The 20314-nt window shown below is 41.2% G+C and overlaps 1 protein-coding gene across 1 annotated transcript in view; it reads left to right on the forward strand.

The window, feature by feature from the left end:
- The window catches only part of cdh13 (cadherin 13, H-cadherin (heart)), a 391528-nt gene that overhangs the window by 101389 nt on the left and 269825 nt on the right, over window positions 1-20314 (forward strand). The window contains exon 2 of the mRNA XM_061036764.1: window positions 7490-7610. Coding sequence (XP_060892747.1) covers window positions 7490-7610 — 121 coding nt within the window. The remainder of the gene's footprint in view (window positions 1-7489; window positions 7611-20314) is intronic.

Below are 20314 nucleotides of genomic sequence, written 5' to 3' on the forward strand. Positions count from 1 at the left end.
ACATTCCAGTCAGCTGTAACAACTGAGCTATTTTTTTTTGGTTTTTTAAGATTTATTTTTGGGCTTTGTATGCCTTTTAATGGAGAGATAGGACAGTGGACAGAGTTGGAAATCAGGGAGAGAGAGAGAGTGGGGAATGACATGCAGGAAAGGAGCCACAGGCTGGATTTGAACCTGGGCCGCCCGCGTTGAGGACTAAGGCCTCCATACATGGGGCGCGCGCACTAACCACTGCGCCACCAGCCCATGTGTCCTGTGCATGTTTAGACACATCTATTTGCAAAAATTCAAAGTCCGCGGAAACGCAGCTTCTCCTACGTCCTCCTGTTAGCTGTAGCATTAGCCGCATGTAACGCTCGGTTCTAGCCCCCCTGGATAAAAAATTGTCAGTCATTGTCAGTGTGAGATCACTGATCTAAGTCCATTGGCTCGTGGGGTCTAACAGTGTGGGCACAGCAGAGTGCAGCTGACGGACTCAGAGCGTAAAGGGAGCAAGGAGGAGCAGTACATGAAAACAGACACTTTTTTCGGACTTTAGCTATTGTGAACGTACAAAAGTAGGTACATAGATTAAATATACGAACCCCAAAAAGGGCAGAATATGGCCTCTTTAAAGAATAAAAACTAGCTCCCTCATAAACTTTTATAATATAAGGGGTTTAAAGGTTATTTAAGTTATCACTAACTGTTCAGGGTGTGATATTAATGCCCCTGTGAGGGCGAGACAGGATCGGTAGAGGCAGCGTGGAAGAACAGCGGTGTGTGTGTATGTGGAGCTCCTGCTGTTTGTTTACACGTCGTGCGTCTGCAACGCCAATGGGAATTCAGACCAATATTGAACCATTGCAGAATCAATATGAATGTACAAAGACGTAAACATGAAGCTTTTGAACAGCGCTGTTGCAGAGTTGTATTATGGTAGGAGCTTGTGCTGGATAGAGTATAAATGAAAGGGTTCATCTGTCAGCTGTAGGATTATGTCTTACAGAAATGGGAAATGATCGAGGTGATCAGTAGCTTACTGTAGCTGTACATTTAGTTTTTATGACATCATTTTCACATGATGGAAATCAAAGCCATTGATAATGTGTTATTTTGAAGATGAGATAAGTGTTTTTATGACCCTACTGGATCCAAGTGGTGCAGGTTTGAATGATCACGCTCACTTCTTCTCTGTATTGTCTATTCCCAGTTTGCCCCACTGCTCTCTCCCACTTTGTCCTCACATGCTGCAGAATGTTACATATTTATTCATCTCTTTGGCTCAGTGTTGATCACCTCATTAAGCTGGTACACAATACCCTGTTCTCTGTGAGTCCAGCTCTGCTTGAGTATGATAATTGTTCCTGCTTGAAAGATATTGTTTTTGTGCTACTAAGGCTCTTTGTTTTCTCTACACTGAACCTCAGTAATCCCGCTATGTGGCACTCTGCTCTGACAAAGTCATACCCAGCCGATCACCGCAGAACATTGATGCCTTCACAAAGGCAATAAAGACGGGAAATATTCTGATGACAAAACTAACATGAATCAATGAATCGCTGTAATTAGAGCTGAGCCCCAGGAAGAATTCATTTTGTTCATCTTTTTGTTCAGGAAAGTGTTGATTGTGTCCTGCACACACTGTTGCCTCACAGCCACATTTTAGCTGCACTGCTTTTCCTTGAATGAACAAAGCTCACTTTAGTAAAGTCAAATTAAAGCCAAGTGCAGTATAATTATAACTCTTAGTTTGTGAGGCTAATTATTGTTAGAAAGGTAAACAGAATCAGACCATGGAGAGCATCAGGACCCAGGGAACTGTGATATGAAGCACACATAATTTCAAGAGACAAACTGACAGAACACATCTCCCCTCCATGTTGGATTAATAAGAGCTCAGGCAGGTGAAGGAATAAGCAGTCAGCAGGTAGAAACCACAGGGATGAACTAGGAGCCGCTCAGAGCTAACACCTCGTTTGCAGTGACTGTTATCTCTTTTGGCATCTACAACAGGACATTGTTGCATAACATGTAAATATCTTTTAGTCCACTTTAAAAATTAAAGTTGGGAGGCAGGAGGAGTTTAATTAATTTGGGGATTGTTTTCTTCTACAGTATTGAAGGCGGAGGGCCGGGTTGTCAAGGCGACCACCACTGTAACTATGAAGTGCTGCTGGAAACTCTGTCTTGGACAGATTCCAGCTGTCCCTATGTAAAAACTGTGACCAACTTTTATGAACATGTTCAACAGTGATAGTCAGATCCAACACTAGCCCACGGGATCTGACTGTGGTCAAGACCACAACACCAGACACAAGACCAGGACACACGCAAGACCAGAGCTATCCGAGACCGAGACAAGACCAAGACGTTTAGGGATTGAGACAGAGTCAAGACGAGATGAAATCATCCACTCCCGCAGCAGGCATGACAATCAGACGTAACACCGGGAAGGTTGTGGATGTAACCGGGGGAAATAAATGAATTTATGACTGAATTGAAGTCATTCATTCTTTTAGAAAGGGGTGTTGTCCTTCTAATCACAGTAAGGATGTGGAAAAATAGCCGATCAGTGGTTGTCTTGACCAGTCTTGATTTAAAATCCGGAGTCCGTCCAGTCTGAGACCGAGACAAGACCGAGTAAAAATGCATTTGACTCTGAGGAAAGGCCACAACCTTCAGAAAGTGGTCTTGAGAACAGTCTGGAGACCAAGACTGATTTTGAGTACAACACTCCTGTGGGCACACATTTTTTTAAAGATTTATTTTTGGGCTTTTGTGCCTTTAATGGAGAGATAGGACAGTGGAGAGAGGGGGGATTGACATGCAGGAGGGGAGCCACAGGCCGGATTCGAGCCCGGGCCGCCCGCGTTGAGGACTACAGCCTCCATACATGGGACGCGTGCACTAACCACTGCGCCACCAGCGCCCCGACCCTGTGGGCGCACATGCACATGTTTGGTACACTTACAAAACAGATGTGGATGTTTGTCTTCGCTTTTCCTTGTGGGCAGATGAATGAACTCCTACTATGCCTGTAGTAGCCATAAACACGTTAATAAATCAGACTCTTTCATATACAGTGCATAGGAAAAAGCACATTATTTCAAAAGCCTTAAGAAATCCTTGATACTGTTCTCCCTCTGTAAAATGACATCCACACACAATGTCCCTCCGTCCTTTGAGATAGGATTTTAATTAATTTGTCTTGTATGAAAGGGAGTTTTCAGAGCCATATAATGATGGAAAGCCTTGATAAAATGCCCCAATTCATTCTGTTAGGCTTCAGTGCTATAACCTTGATGTCTAGTACATCCTTTAATGGTTTCCTGATGGGGAATATTGCCCACAACGATAGTCCCCTTTGCTAACAACATTGTCATTAGCATTGCGTTGCCTTAATGCTTTCAATGTCCTCCAGTGAGTCACAGGGGCTGGATTCATATTTTCCCTTTTAATGGGCATTAACATGGTTGTTCATGTTGTTGAATCCCGCGGTGTGTCCCGTGTACCCTTTCTGACAGGCTTTAGAGAGGTTTTAGTCAACTTGATTTAGTTTATGGACCAACAAGCATTGTCTTGTCAGGAAGCCTTGTGAAAGAACTGAATAACCATTTTGACATCAGCAGGAAGAGCACTAAGTCCCCCGGGTGCAGTGATTACTTTGCAGGGACATTACATGTAATGACCTCTACGGCTGAACGCCTGCCAAGGCTTTTTCATCATGCAGACAGATCTCCATTGACTACCTAAACACTGCTCTGCGAGAGTCTTGTAACTCACATGATTTAACATATAACTGTCATTCTAAATGTGAGGAAATATTTCACGTCTGTAGATTTCCCTGGAAAACGTTTAAGGTTATTTTTGTTGCTAATAAAATGAAGTGGTAAATGAATGACTCACTGTTATTTAGCTGTTAAGTTCTGTCAGCCACCATAATAATAGCAGACGTTATGACATGGAATCAGCACAGCGCCAAATTTTGCCTCTAATGTAAGATCCTTTTTCTGGCTTTAAAAAGCCCATTGAATAAGTAGACAGTTCTGAGTGGCTTTTTGCGGAGCTCTTCTGCATCAGGATGAGAAACACTCAATACGACTGATGAGTCTTTTTTTATTGATCTTGGTAATATTCTTTGTCAGGCTATTTTCTCTTGTCTGCATGGAAATGCTACTTAGTGCCATTTCCCTGTATTTTAGTCTCTGACTGTAAATTATACTTCCTGCTTTTTCAGTGCAAGTTTTATATGAAGAGGTTCTTGTGAGTGCTGGAGTTGTATTAAACTGAATTAAGTTCAATCTGGGAACCGATCCATCGTTGTCAGATGGTAATTACCACTGGGAGTGAACCTCCAACTTTATAGTGTTGCCATAAGTTAGAGGGATAAAGGACAAGAGGCCAAGACTTCCTTTTCCAAGCGCTGGTTGATGTTTGCAGTCCAACTGGCATCTTTTAGAGTGGAGTCTGAGAGTGGATGCAAGCCGTATACTCTCATGCAAATGTTTAAAAACATGTAATAACCGATTAAGGCCAATGCATTGAGCCTTTTTACTCTCCACATGGAGTGTTTTTGTGTATGACACCAATCCACGCTGAAACATTTGTGAATATTATACACCCACTGCAAACTAAACCAGAACCCTCTGATCCAAAATCCATGTTGAAGTGCCAAAACATTCAGCAGAAACTGTTTATAAAGATACATTCAATTCTATATACACTCTAATAACCTACCATCATCGCGTGTTAATGTGGTGGACAATTTATAAGGCACATCTACCAATCAAATGCACCCCAGTTCACCATCCCTGCAAACTACAACTAAAAAGATGTACAACCTCTAACTGCTTCAATTCAAGCTGGACAATTTCAATAACTGAAGGCAAAGCCATTTCCTGTATGTCACATCAGATTTTACAAGTTGAATTTATGAAGAGGTGGAATGAATATGTGATAGACAACATCCAATTAATTTCCCCCTTGTTATGTTCTCTTTATCTCTGGAGGTGTTGCTTGAAGAAGGGTCGAAAAGATGTGAGGATGCGCAGCTGGGATGTCACTGGTTAATACTGTGGGCAGATGGCTCAGCTTGACAGATGTGTATCACATGCATAATATCAAATAGTGTTTGCAATTACAGCACCAGCTATGTCTGGATCAAGCAGCAATTATTCCTCCAACAAGTAAACCATCCAATCATTTTCACCAAATTCTAATTATTAGAATCTGGAGACTTAATAGAAACGTTTAAAACAAAATGAAAATAAATTGAATAACACATTGCATGTATGACAGTAAATAAACTAAAAATGTAAGTAGAGGTGGGAAAAGAAATCTCCACAATATAAAAAAAAAACCTGTTCAGCATAAAACAACATTTTTTATTTTTGTCATACTCTTATCTTATCTGTCTTGTATCTATTGAGTTGTATTTATATCAAATGTGTTTTCCCCTCTAAATTAATCTAGTTTTTGCAACAAACAACTTTAATCTGCTCAATTTATGCTCTCGCACAGACATAAACAACAACAGGAGTGCGCCTCACGTTTTGAAAAGTTCCACTCGATATTCTGTTATATTTCAGTCCTGAATCAACAGCAAGCAGCTGTAGGCCTACATTAACAGATATTCTGTTATTTATTGGAGTTCAGCACAATCGGCAGCAAGCAGCTGTACAGGAGAAGCTTCAGTTTTTGATGCATGTACGGACAGTCTCAGAGACTTATAATACAGCGGCTCTGATTGCACGGAGCCTGCGGAGTGCGCGCCTGCACTCTCTGACGCGCTCTCTCTTTCTCTCTCTCTCTCTCGCGCACGCAAAATATACTTGGGCCCAGGTATCGTCTTTGTGTGGGAAACACTGGAGATTCAATATTTTCAAACAGGTTGTTGGTATAAAGTTGTCATTTTTATTGTGCTGCACTTTTTTTTTGATTTGGGTAAATGTCAGAGTTGTGTTAGTTTAAGTGCCAGTTCTAGCGCTAGCCCTTAGTAGTCCTATAGTGTGGCTGCCAACAGTCAATAATAAATAATATTTGCCTCCTGTGTAAAATGTGTGTAGAAATAGGCCTACAGTGTATTTTAACGTCTACCATAATGGTGGTACTTGGAGAGCCAAATATTTTCGGTGGTGGTGGTACGCAGTCTAAAAAGTTTGAGAACCATGGTTCTAGATTCATACCTAGCTAAGGCTCTTTAACTCAGTAGAATGCCAAATGGAGCAGTAGAGTGGAGTTGATCCTGAAGTATGTAGGCTACTAATTCATAAATAGACTTTGAATCAGTAAGTAGTGCTGGGCTATTTGATTTGAAGTTTTAAACTCTACAGAATACAAGTTTACATCTTGACCTTACTCTCATAGCGACAACAAAGTGAAACTATGGAGCATGTTGATTTGAAAACAAACCTCCAATGAATCGTTTACTTTGCCTCTAAGTGATGTCACTTCAGTCAGCATTGGTTAGGGCTTATGACAGAAGAAACGAGGAGTGTGGCCACATCAGAAAATGTGATATTAACAGACCTCTAAAGCCTACTTTACAGCAAAAGTAGCCTCAGCAAACTCTCACTCCAAGTCAGATGTCACAGAGTTGCATATTGGGTAATGAAACAGCCAATAGCAGGGTAGGGACTAATCAGCTGATTTTTGGGCTTGATTCCTCCCTTACAATAAAAGCAAGCAAAGTGCGATTTATTAATGTCTCTAAAGGTTATCCTGGAGCTGTGTTATGAGATATGTTAAGAGTGATTTCCTTACCATGATCTGTGAGGAATAACATTATGGATGCAACTGTTTAAATTCTTAATTATTAAAACATGTTCAATACAGTGCTTATTATCCGATATGCTCTGGTGTAGAGGAAACCCAGAGGACTGCAGAGAAAGCCGTCTATGGATTGTCAAGTAGAACAAAACGATGGCACAACAACGACAGTAAATTACATTTTACTCACCTCCAGCTTCGGCTGTAACATCTACAGCCCGTGTTCTAACCTTCATCTATATTTTTCCCTGTTTTATTTGTGAATTTTCTGTAAAATTGTCCAAAAGCCATCATGTTATACCATTTTTGTTGACTGCAAGATATTTTATAGATTTCTAGTTTGGAGAGTCCGGTCTTTTGTTTTCCTTGTTTTCCGTATGGTCATATTGTTGCTTTCCACCCACAAATGCAAAGAGAAGAATGTGTTGATAAATAAAAAAAGTTTAGCTGTATTTGGTTTTAAAACTTCCATTGAGGGTCTGAAAATGTTACACAAGTACATTGCAAAATCAAATTGTTCTCTTGTTATGGTTTAGACACATAGACACATGTTCCTTTGTCTCTGCATTTTTCCCTATCTGCTGCAGCCGTATGTTGTTTATTTAGAATGAATGAGGATTAGCGTTTTCTTTTATTTATTTTATTCTATCCACCTGCCTGTGCCTGACTGGTTTATCTCCACAGAAACCATGTGCTCATGTTTATTCCTCTGACCTCTCCTTTGTTATGTGTGTTGCAGGTTGCCTCCGTAGGCGGCCAAAAGGAGGTAGGCCCTGAGGGCTGTGTGCCAGGCTTCGAGGTCAAACACTACCAGGTGGCGTACAGTGGACCATTCCAGAAAGGCCAGTCGCTTCTACGAGGTCAGTTCACATGGATGTTACAAAGTTTGGTTTTTACAGTAGGACTGTTTCTGAAATCTCTGGAGGATGCTCTCTCTCTCTCTCTCTCTCTCTCTCTCTCTCTGTTTCCTAAATGACACTCTGCAACACAAATCTGCATGTGGGCAAGTAAACACAAATACACATGTAGGAGCACTGAACAATAAGTCTGCCTGTGTGGAGCAGAGCGAAACCAGGCACCATCCAGGTCAAGCTTAGTGTGTTTGTGTTGTGTGCTAGTTGTTTTGAGTATTGCATTCATTAGGATTCTTGTAACAAACAGGAGATAGACCGAAACAACATCAACAACATAATCTGTTTGTAAATGTATTATTCTCCTTGATTGGAGGATATTTACAGATTCTATAATCTCCTTTTGTTCCTCCCCTGAAGCGTGCTTCGGGCTGCTCAGTTAACTGTGTGTTTGCCTTGTGACTATTCTGCTGGAGATTTTCACTTACCACGCCTGAGTCGACTGAGCCCCCACACCCCCAGAGAACTCGGTCCCAAACTGCCTCTGGGATCTATTTTCCTTTGGATGCAGAAACGTGCGTTTGATCTCAGCAGGTTTGTAATCACACCAGTCAAGGTTTGAGAGGAAGGTCTCTGGGTTCACTGCTTAGTGGTCATTTCTCATGAAGCCTCTGTTGAGTTTCTGCACCAGTTGGGAGGCCACCCTGTCACCCTTTTCTTACTGCAGTGGCAAGTCCGATTCCCCGAGGATTCTCCACTCTAAACTCCATTTTACTGCCACAACTTATTGGTCCAGTCTGCTCCTGGGGGACCCTTCAGCAGCGCCCCCCTGCACAGCCTCCACTCCATCTCCACAGAGATCAGCAATAATGTCTGCTGGCTGGTAGCCTGCTCCTCTCGGGGTTTGTGCTGGAGTTATGGCTTCTGGCTCGTCTCTCCGCAGAGATCGACAAGGTGCAGTCAAGATTTACTACAAAGCAGGAAAAGTTTTCACTAATTTATTTGCTCAATAATTCATTCACTTTTGCACTGAGTTGTTGTGCTTTTCTCTGTTTAATATGATGAAATACAACAGCAATATGTAAATTCAAACAGGAATAATTTATAGATTATTAATGCAGTCTGTCAGTTACTGTGGAACTTGTTTTCATTCCCCTCTCATTATTCAGCTTTCACTATTTATTTCATCTTTTTACTGTGTTCCTGGGTGTTACAAGGCCATATTGCTGGAATATCATTACCTGCTTCAATGACTTGCACAATATGCTGCTGTATCTGTAAACACAGAAGTTACACATTTACTCCTTTCATGGTGTGTCATGACTGGCTTGTAGAGGTGCTTTTGATGCAGCACACAGTTCTACCAATACACAGCTCCAGTGACCGAAAACGCATACCTTCCTATCTAAGAGGCAAAATATGACAAATCTGAGCACTTTCTCCCTCAATCTCTTTTTTTCTCCCTTTTCAGTTTTATTGTGTTTGATTCGGTCAGCCACTGAGGCATTTTGTCATCTGGAGGCTCAGCGGTGCGTGTAGTTGGTGACAGAACTCAGTTCTGCTTTAGCGCTCTGCTCCAGGACGACAGAGTGCTTCTATTACCTTCAATGTGCTCCTGTCAGCAGAAACACCTTTCACCATGGGGGGGTCCCACTGCTGACGAGCCATGGACAAAGCACTGGCATGCATGCTCTCACTGAACACACACATACAAACAGTATACATCCAAATCTGAGACACACACAGAGATGAGAGCTTTAATATTGTTGTTGATTTATGATGTCACACAGTGCTCCACAACAGAAACAGAACAGTTTATTTTTGTCTGTTAAGAATTCAAAGCACTTGCAAAAAGCACAATCCAACAGCAGGTAGTGAAAGTGAACAGCATGCTAAAAATAATAAGACTGCATGAGTAACGTATATAAAAAATGTGCGTGAGGCAAATCAAGTACATGATTTCAGCTCGCAGTTTGAAATCTGGATATTACCTGTGGTTCAGTCAGGGACTGCTCAGTTGAACATGGACATATCTATCTGACGCAAGCTGTTTAGGAGGGAAAAATTAAAATGGAAGAGAAAAAATGCATATAAGCACAAAAAAAAATTCAACAAATTCCCCTGTAGGTTTTGATTTCTGAGAGAGGATTGACATCATTTTACCTCCTCGCTATTCGTTTTGTTAGATTTGAACCAAATGTCTGCTGAGTGAGAGTGTGATTCATACAGGGTGCCAGAGGCTACAGCCAGGCCCGGTGACACATGCAGATTTATGTAAATTCCTCTCAGCCCTGTGCCACCTGCTGTAGACCTCCCTGTGTAATTACCAGTTGAGGGGGCGGTCTGCTCGCGAGAGATACCTGTTTGCACAGACCCGGGTTCAAGGACATCCATCTCAGCTAATGGCCACATGGAAAAACAAAACAAACCAACACACGTACAGAGTTCAAGCATTCCTCATGTTCTCTTCCATTCAGTTCTTGGTGATGCTCCTGTTTCTGTTTCTCTTGTCTGGCTCCTGTTTGTCTCAATTCCCCCCATTGGTCCATTTCCTCTTCCTCAGGTAATTGTTTCTCACACAACTGAGGACATGTTTGTCTTTCTTTCAAACCTCCTGACCTCACAAACTTCATCATTATAAAACTTTAATGGGGATCCGCAGGATTGAGAGCTGATTTGTGTGTCGACAGAGAGGCTGTAACTGCAGACTCTGGGACAGTAAGAGTTCAGGAAATAGTCGGCTAGGTCCGTGTTGGATTTTTTAAATGGTAAATTGTTTTTGCAAGGTATCATTTATGCATTCAAAACGCATGAAAGTACTCCACTATTGAAATTGGTGAAGATGCTCATCCTATGTTTTCATTCATAGACAGCATGTGTAAGCCTCAGTTTCCACAGGGATTGTGTGCGATTGCGTTCCAGCGCCACGGTTTTGCTTTGCCCAACGGCACATGCCCTACCCCGCTGGGTCTGCGTCTCAGGACGGGGGGGGGGGGGTCTGTTGAGGTGTGTTATTATAATGTTATTATATTTACCTTTCTGTCCATATCATTGAGAGAGAGAGAGACAGGGAGAGACACTCAGGCACACTGTTATGTAGGATGCACATTTTCGCTGGTACATGCCCCCCCCATTGCACAGATGGAGGTTAAACGTTAAATCAGATGCTTCATTTTTTTCAGTTTTCTGTCAGCTGCAGACAGCTGACTATTCCATTTGCTTCTGCACACGAGTCATGTTCACTTTCAGTGCCTGGTCTGAGTAAAAGATTTGATTGGCCTGGTAGCGTCACATGTGATGATTTCCAACGAATGCATTGTTCTTGGACTCTTCCTGGCCCCAATATGTCGCTAAAACCACTACCCTAAAGTCAAGACACGCTGCAGCAGTTTACATTTTTTATAATTTTTTAAGTAATAAAACAGATATCTTTTGGTTAGGGTTAGACACTGAGGGATACTGTATCACCCTAATAACCACCTAAGCCTAGTGTAGTGTTTACAGAACCCGACCCACTTGGATCTGTGGACATTACAGTTAATACGGGTACTCTGTACCGGAATCCATGTACTCTGTCTGAAAGCCTAATGCACATTAAGATGAACTTAACCACGTTCATACTTTGTGACTTCCGACATTTATTCAATGAAATCTCTTTCAGTCAAATGTCTGAATGAAATCACTCTTGTTTTTGAGAATTTAACTTTAACTACAATCTGTTCATGTGCACTTCTGGATTGAAACAATTAACCTCACACTGTGAACAGCCCACTGTTTGACGTGAAAACCAAACTGAACCAAATTGAAATTAATTTCAAAATACAAAAGGCTACATAGAAAACACTTGCAAAGAGTGTTGAGGCGATTCAAGGGTAAGAGAGGTTTGACCTGAAAGTGAGTCATGCCTTATCTGATGAATAATGAATACAAAAATAAACAGACTCTGATTTATAAAATAGCTGTTTCCTTTATTTGCTCTGAATGCTGTGCTTCCAAGCTAACCTGAAAACTGACCATTTTTAGAAAACATTCTGTAGACGCACAGACAAAAACAGCTTTTGATGTATGTGGGCTTTACCTTGTCTTTATTTTACCTTGTTTTTATTTTTTGGATAATTACATGTAATTTTTCCAAATACCTAATGTTTTCCCTGAGTCGAGGAGCATAAGGCAGCCGAGGCGTGGGCTGACATTTACTGAAGGATAAATTAGGTTCTCGGCTTGGAAAAGTTTCTTTCTTCATTCTGTCTCTCAGCGGGCTCCGCCATGACACAGAGAAATACAGCAATGAGATGTATTGATTTTCAGATGGTGTTATAGCTCACCTTAGTTTTGCAAGCTGTTTCTTTGTGCCTAGCTGCTGCCTTCTCCGAGCAGGCAGAACAGTTGATGCAGTTTTCTTTCACCAACCTGGCAGGCTGTCAGAAATAATGGCACTTGATAATATCAGTAATGCGGTTACTGTGCAGGAACTGGACTTCTCTAAGAACATTTATAACCAGGAGAAATGCTTTTAACAGAGGCCATCGTAAGTAGACATTCTGTCTGTTAATTCATGCAAACAAGCTTTTGATTGCATGGTGCACTGGAACGCTATAGGGCTAACAACGCTGACAGCCAATAAAACTGCAGAGAAGAAAAGAGGAGAACATCCTTATCTGTTTCCTGCAGAGCAAAACCATGGCTCTTTGAGGCTTTGCTACAATCCCACCACCAAACATGATTACTCCTAAAAACATGGCAGCCTTTAGCCAAATTGCATCACTCACGTCCCTTAATTATGCATTCCTTAAGATTTGACTTCAAGAAGTACACCTGAAGCAGGAGCTCCTCTCCAGGCTTGGCATGGCTGGCAGTCAGAGTTCCACTTCCTGCAGCTGTGTGTGGAGGAGCTGCACTCCTGGCTGGCTCAGGGCTGAGGCATATTATCTACACTCAGCTACTCTCCTTACTGGCTCAATTCTTGTCTCTCACTCGTGCTTCCACCAACTTTATCATCGAGGCAATTAAAAAGTACTTGAATTCTGGTATAGCTTAGTCATTCTTTATAAGCTGGACAAATCGATCAGCTCTTTAATTTGTCACATGCTGCGTCTCTCTGACTGGACTCGGCTCTCTTAGGCTAGCTGATGAAGTTTGCTGTCATTTGTGCTCATTGCACACAATAGTGTTGGTCAGGGGATTTATTACATTGCAAATACACATCCTCCCACATGTACTACACACACTTTAGAAGTATCTTTCATCAAATACTCGACCATGCAGCATAGGAACGATGAGTTTATGAGTTTAGTGATTTATTGCTGCTTTAAAGGTTGCACTTGTTTCTAATATTTCTGTTGCTAATGTTAGTTAATTGTTTGTTTCTAGTCAGCTCACTATACAGTACTCACTGGAATAAAGTTAATCCAGCTTTTGCATTCCGATCGCCATGTTATTTTACAAGAAAAAGCTATCAAATGTGTCCCACTTAACAAAGAATAACAAGGACACAGGCGTTATATTAACCAGTTAGCATAGTACAAGAATGTTAGCCAGCTGTTTATTGCTCTTGCTTAGTTAAATGCTGTTGTGTTTCAGGCCCGGAGCCAAGACTTAAGAGAAAAAGTCAATAAAAAAAGAAATTCACTGTATGGAGATGGAGCAAGGCTTCAAAACAGTTTGTCCTCACTGTGAGTAAAGCTCTGCTGTGTCCCTCACATTGTTGCCCTACTTTCTAAATTTGGCACAATAACCTGCCCTCCACTCCCCTTAACCCACTGAAGCCTCACCCAGTGCACCCAGAGCCCACTGACTGTCATCCGGAGATTTCAGATTGCTGGAATGATGTTCCTCCTCACCTCTGTCTGCATGGCAGGGTGCATATCCTGATCATGCCACTCTCACGCCTGTAATAGTGAAGCATTAATCACCCTCTGCACCCGGCGTCACCAGAACCTGCAGCTTCTTTCCAGTGTATTTATAATTCAACCATAAATCAAGGTGTGCTTTGACAAATGACTATAATTACAGCACCAGCCATTACTAGTATGAGTGTGCATGTGTTTCCTGAATGTGAGAGCAGATACTTCTTCATAGTAAACTGTATTTTTGTGTATCTAGGTATCGTATGCACACTATTTTCATATGGGCATTGTAACTGCTTGTAGCAGTAAAAGTGTGAACCAGGATGAATAAAGAATATATGTGGGTCCCAGGTGGACTTCTCTGGCTCCACAGCTACACTGTACACAGCCTGCTCTATATGAAGGCTTTAAAATAGATTTATAAAACCTGATTCATGGGGATATCCTGAGCAGAACTTATACTATCTTTGACATCTTTATATTTTAAAGTCACATATGATGCATAATACACTTCACCTTGTTTTTTTAAAGACTAATATGTGTCCCTAGTCTGTCTACAAACCCCCCAATTATGAGAAAAGTCCTCTCCGTCTTGATGAAAATGTGTGCTCAAACAGGCTGTTTGGAGATTTTCAAAGCTCTACACATGACTTCACATTCACACACTGATGGTAGAGGCTGCTATGTAAAGTGATCTGAAGTAACTAGTCCCATTCATACACATTCATACGCCGCCGACGAAGCAGCGGGAGCAACTTGGGGTTAAGTGTCTTCCCCAAGAAGACATCGGACATGTGGCTGCAGGAGCTAGGGATCAAACCCCCAAACTTCAGATTGAGAGATGACCGGCTCTATCCATCAAGCCACAGCCGCCGAAGTATAGTTATATAGTTTATTCTCTGTTTTATTTTCTCTTTTTTTTCAGTGGAATAAAGAGCCTGAATTAACTGTATTAGGACTCATTTGATTATTCTTACAGTGATAATGTGTCTTGTTCAACATTCAGATGGATAGCTTACCTTTCTATCAGCACATCTGCTGCTGGCTGTGAACTGGCATCTCAGGCCACTGGCACATAAACTGGCATCCTCAGCCATGAGAGACTGCCTGTAGAGGCTGCAATCACCGGACCTCAGGGGCACAGAGACAGCGGTGCCAAGACCCCATCTGCAATCATGCTGCAATTGGCAACTTTTTGATGCCCTATCTCTCTCTGTGGCTGTCTTTCACAGCCTGTCCCCTGTCTCATCACTTTCTCTCCCTCTTTTTACACCCTGAAAAAGATCACTTCTGCTGCCTTCCTACTCTCAGGGAAGATATTTTCATTTCAAATGCAAATTGCAGTACATCTGCTTGTCTGTCTAACAAACATTATTCACGACATTCCTGGAATGAAAATAAATAATTCCACATGTTTAATTCAATGCCGTCTGTTCACTAAGAGGGCACTTATCAATTAGTAACATGATGTTTTTTAATTGCAGCTTTGAGGGACTTCAGGGAGCAGGTTTTGGCAAGCAGACGTGAACTGTCAGGTTTAATTTCACATCATTCTGACCAGACGTTAGCACGTCTGAAACAATGTGAGACAGCCTGTTTCATCAGCTGTAAACTGCTTCAGACTTTCCTGGACTTGATCTCTCTTTTATTTTGCTTGTATTAGAAATGATCGTGTGTTTGTTGTATCATAAGTGTTCTTCCTGAGGTGAGATATACAGTAGAATCTGCTCCTTGTTGCTACCCACAGAGCACCATCAAAGGCTTTTCATGTCACCAGGGGTTAGCAGGTGGGTGTATGGTGAGGGGATTAGTGAGCTGAAAAAGTTAGTGAAGATAAGAAAGCTTCAGACTGCAAGCAGGAGCATGTGCCCTTTCCTTTATTCCTTTAAAGTGTTTTTACAGAAGAAACTTGGTTGCTGTCCTCAGAACACAGTCAACACTACAACTCAGTGAAACATTCAAGATCTACCATCAATAACAATAATCAAAAGATTTACAGCTATTTGTCATCACATCAATCATTTCTCCTCCAGCTTGTTTCCTTTGAAACTTGGTAGAGCTGGTTTAGAAATAATGATTAGTGCACTGTGATGTACAGCATGTTGTACAGACAATACAGAATATGAAGGACTGCATGAGAGAGAAAAAAGCAAGCCATTACTTTGTGCAGGACAGGGTTCATCTGTTGAAACTGATTTAATATGTGCATTGAGTCTCTTTAAGCAGAATAGGTTCACCTCTATAGAATAATTACTGTCATTTAAATTCCACAACAAGCTGACTCACTGTAGGTGTCTCTGAACGGATGGTCAGTAAAGTGTTTCAGCTGTTGTTTTCCAATGCAGTGCGTCTATGCACCACTGCACACTGACACTGACTCTCTGAAGAGTTTCCTGGATCGGAGAGTCCATACTATTTGAGTTTGTTGTGAGAATCCCTTTTCTAACGTGAGCTTCTGACATTTGTAACATGTATTGGGACGCTTCCACAAGACAACACTCTAAACTGGCAATCAAGGCGAGCAGTAAAGAGTACAGAACATTACAAATTCTGCTCAATGTAAATGACGCATCTAAGGGGTGAACAAATAAGATCATTGTCGTTCACACATGCATCTCCCCTGGGCATTTCCAGGAATGTAGGGCATGGGTTATAGGACTGTGCTCAAAAATATATATAAGGCAATATATTGTCATGTGCGCCTTACAAATCGATGCAGATGTTACAGAATATAAACAGCTGCAAAGCTGTGATGACAGTTTTTAAAGACAGTTGACATACTGTATGGTTCAGTTCACAATAACACCATAGCCATAGCTCTGGGATTAACATATTATAATGTATTTCTAGGATCTCTGAGGACCTGAATTGAAGTGTTTGAAGTTGTAAGATCTTTAATATGCCTCTGCTGTTATTCTCAACAATAAAGAACAGCTGTTGTAGGAAATTATGTGTAGGACGTGATCATTATCCAAAATCAATGTTTATCACTATGTATCGTATCGTGTCCTCTGTATCGTGATACGTATCGTATCTTGGGGTTGTGGGAAATGCTAATCCACTTAATGGGTTGAAGGGGCACACACCTAGTCTCAGGTGTTACTGTCTGTTTTTCTTTCTTTTTGAATACCTCTGAAATAAATCCATGGGATGTTATGGGGAGTCCAGCAGCTGCTTCTCAGACCTCTATCCTGCCAAACTATAAGTCCTTCTTTTTAATAAGTTTTAATCCAGAATGGATGGCATACTGCCCTATAAAGTGCTACCAGACTTTGGTCAACAGTAACATTCAAGCTGTAGACTAACAGAAATGTTTGAAGGCAGATTAATGCACAAATGCAGGGAAGGGCAACTTTGGTCACAGCAAGGGCCACATTCATTTAATTCTTGCTGCCAGAGGGCCAAATTGTAGAATACAAAACCGATGACAGTCAATTATGTCTCAAATTTAACTCAACACATACCAGTGATCAAATATTATTATGGACATATTTCTGGTTTTCATGATTTCATGGCAGATTTAGTCATGTTTTCTTCATGTTTCCAATTATTTGATATGTAAAAATTGACCTGAGGGCCACGTCTAGGGTTGATGGGGGCCGCATGTGGCCCCCGGGCCACCAGTTGCCCACCTGCACTAATGCATTCAATCATCATGCAGCTAACAACAGTTTTGAGTTTTTGAGTATTCCAACTGCATGTCTTATGATCTGACTTTGATTCAAAACATTTGTCTTCGGCACTAAAGTTTTGATATTGTTTTGTCCATAGTTCATTTTTAAAGATGTTTTCATCTGAGCGATCTGTTAGCTGTAGAGTTGGAGAGTCGTTAGCATGGTGGACCGGTCTAAAGAGGATGTGGTCATTATTAATGGTCATTGTGTTGTAGAGAAATAACCTTTGTACTGCACTCTTTATATGTAGCCTGGTTTTGGGATGGTATTTATTTTTGTTTCTTTTTGGACCACACTCAGGAGATCAATTTGGTCACACAGCTTCAGTGAGTTCTTACTACACTGAACAACTGGAGACTAAACATCAATACAACCTTCATGGAGTAACAGTTTGAAAACATTTCCAATCAGATACGGTTCCATTTCTGTAAGCATGAGCAACATGTCCTTTTTTTTTTTTTTTTCTGATGATATAAGTAAACTATACTGTACACACAGCCTGAGCCAAGGGGACTCAGTGCAGAAATTCTCACTGATTGGACATTTGAAAAACAAGATGAATCCCTTTTTAATGAATTTTACGCTACTATTTACTTAAGATAAATAAGTCAATCAAAAAGGCTAAAATACATTATGAAGGGGGCACCGGTAGCCTAGCCATAGACATTAAGAAATGATTCCTAACAATAAAAAAAACCAATTATAAACTGATTTGATTGTTCATTAGAGTCTCAGTTTACTTTGTTAAAGCAGGGTGCACACTACAAGATTATCAGGATTAATTCATAACATTAATAACAGAGCCCTTATTTTCAATGATTCAAGGGATAATCTTTCCACATTTTCCTTTGGTGTGAGGTATGATAAGAGTGATCTATTCTGGCCAGAAGAACGTCGTAATATTAAACATGTTTTTACATTTACAATAAATTCCAACACCCGGGATAACATTCCAGCATGTCAGTGTCTGTGGTATGTACTCTGAACTCTACTGCTGTGTATTCAACTGATTTTCAAGTTGTTTATACTGTGCATGATATTCTCCGTCACAGTTGCCCTTGATAGTTCGATTGTGATGATCTCTTTGGTTTTGCTGATCAAACCGAATAAAACAGACGGCCTGAAATTGTGCTTGGGCCAACAAGAAACGGTAATGCACACGCTGGTACAGTTTGACTTTAATTAGGGCATCCCAGAAATAGTAATCAAAGGAACAGAAAACAGCACAATCTAAAAATACACCGCCTGTGTTTGGTACTGTAATGCTTTCTCGATGCATTGTTTAAAAAAGTCTTTCAAACCCCAGAGTCCTCGACGATGCACTTTGACAGCTCCAACAGAGGCCACACCTCAACGAGACCTCCAAGCAGACATTTCATGTAAACTGTGAACTCACAAAGGAGCTAATGATGGCTACTGTCATAGGAATGACAGAATTACTCTGTGTCTAAAAGTTTCCTTTCTCACCCATATGCTACTTTCTCTGTCTTTGGCTGTTGGCCCTGAGCCCAGCACGGCTCCCCTTGAGTGGTCAGGGAAAGTGCTGAGTAACTTGGTTCAAGCCTCAGGGGCTCAACCTGGGTGTTACTGCTTCCTGAAAGCCCATCGATCTGCCTGAATGCTTGAACGCCTTGCTGGGTGCCTTCCTGCGTTGCTGGATCTAGGCCTGTGTGTGAAATTGAGTTTGCTTATGGATTTGTGTGTACTGAACTGAATGTAAGTGTGTGTGTGTCCGTGGTGCAGAGTTGTTTGATTGACAGGTTTGGGTGTTACTGCTGTTGGCAGGAAGTTTTCTTCTTTTTTTCTGCCTGGCTGTTTAATGGGTTGGCAAAAATCCCTCCTGTGCTTGGGCCAGAACAGACCTTTGAAGACAGCCATGAACTTATCTGCTCATACGCTGCAGGTGCAACTGGTACCTTTAGGCTCTAAGGAGAGTACACTTTATCAGAGAGGCGGTGAACCTCAGCAATTATATACATGCTCGCGTGTCTATTCTCAGTGCCATCTGGCATCTTTTCTTATGGTGTGCATTCATCCTTACAGATGCATTGGCACACTCAAATGAACAAGTAGATCATAGCATCTGTTGAGTATCCAGATACTGAGGACTCTATATCCTGTAACTCAGGGCCCTATTGTCCAGCCCAAGGGCTCAAGGATTATAATCTGAAAATGACAGTCTGCATACTCACAAAGGCAACTAAAGCTTCCCTCAGTAGGAAATAGAAAGGTTAGAAAGACAAAATTGTCTTAGTTGAGAAAACACTTCAATAATTTGAAATCCTAAGATTGTGCTTCTTCAAAGAAAAATACTAAACCATGATAATATCCTTGAGAAACATTTTTCTGCATCTGTTGTACTTTGAATTTCCTGCTGATAACGATGATAATAATTTTAGAAAGATCAGTAAGGAGACCTGCTGTTATGTAACAGATCATCCAATCCTCGCTGTGGTCGTCTGAGCTATAGTTCACAACATCAATGGCAACTCAGCCGACTAGGACCGTTTTTTTGACTACCGGCACTATTTGTTGACTGTAAGGAGGTTGTCCTGATTTGTAGCTCACTGGCTGGTACTGTACTGAAGATGGATTCTTGTGATTTCAGAGGATGGACTGCTGCAAAATCTATGCAGCATGAAACATTTGAATCCATAAATTACTCACTATGAAACTGAAATGTGCAATGTGTTGCTTTATTGTTTTGGACTGCTGGATGAACTCAACACAACAACAACAGATGGATCCTTGATTTCAGAGTTAAAGTTGCTGCTGTATTCATGCTCGTTCCAGAGTTTGTAAAATAATGCATTTTGTCTTTCCTGTTTAAAACATGACAACACAACAATACATAGTCCAAATCCTAAAGCCGTCTAGAGCACTGCAGACTTCAGAGAACCCTGCATAGAAAAAAGATTTCAACAAAATCTCCCAGCCCTGAGCACTCGTGGACGATCAGGGGAGCGCATGAAGATCTTTGAGTGTGGACATTTAGACTACAGGCCTTTAAACAACATGTTTTTATAATTGAATCTCAAACTTTTAGCTGGACATCGTCTGAAAATGTAATCGAAAAACAATTTGGAACATGTATTCAGGGAAAGCATGTGAAAGAGGAAACATAACGTAACATTTATTGCTTCAGTACATCTAGAAGTCGATTTATAGCACGGCTCTGCTGCAGTGACTTTGG

The sequence above is a fragment of the Labrus mixtus genome, chromosome 4 (assembly GCF_963584025.1).
Source record: "Labrus mixtus chromosome 4, fLabMix1.1, whole genome shotgun sequence".
Taxonomy (NCBI): Eukaryota; Metazoa; Chordata; class Actinopteri; order Labriformes; family Labridae; genus Labrus; species Labrus mixtus.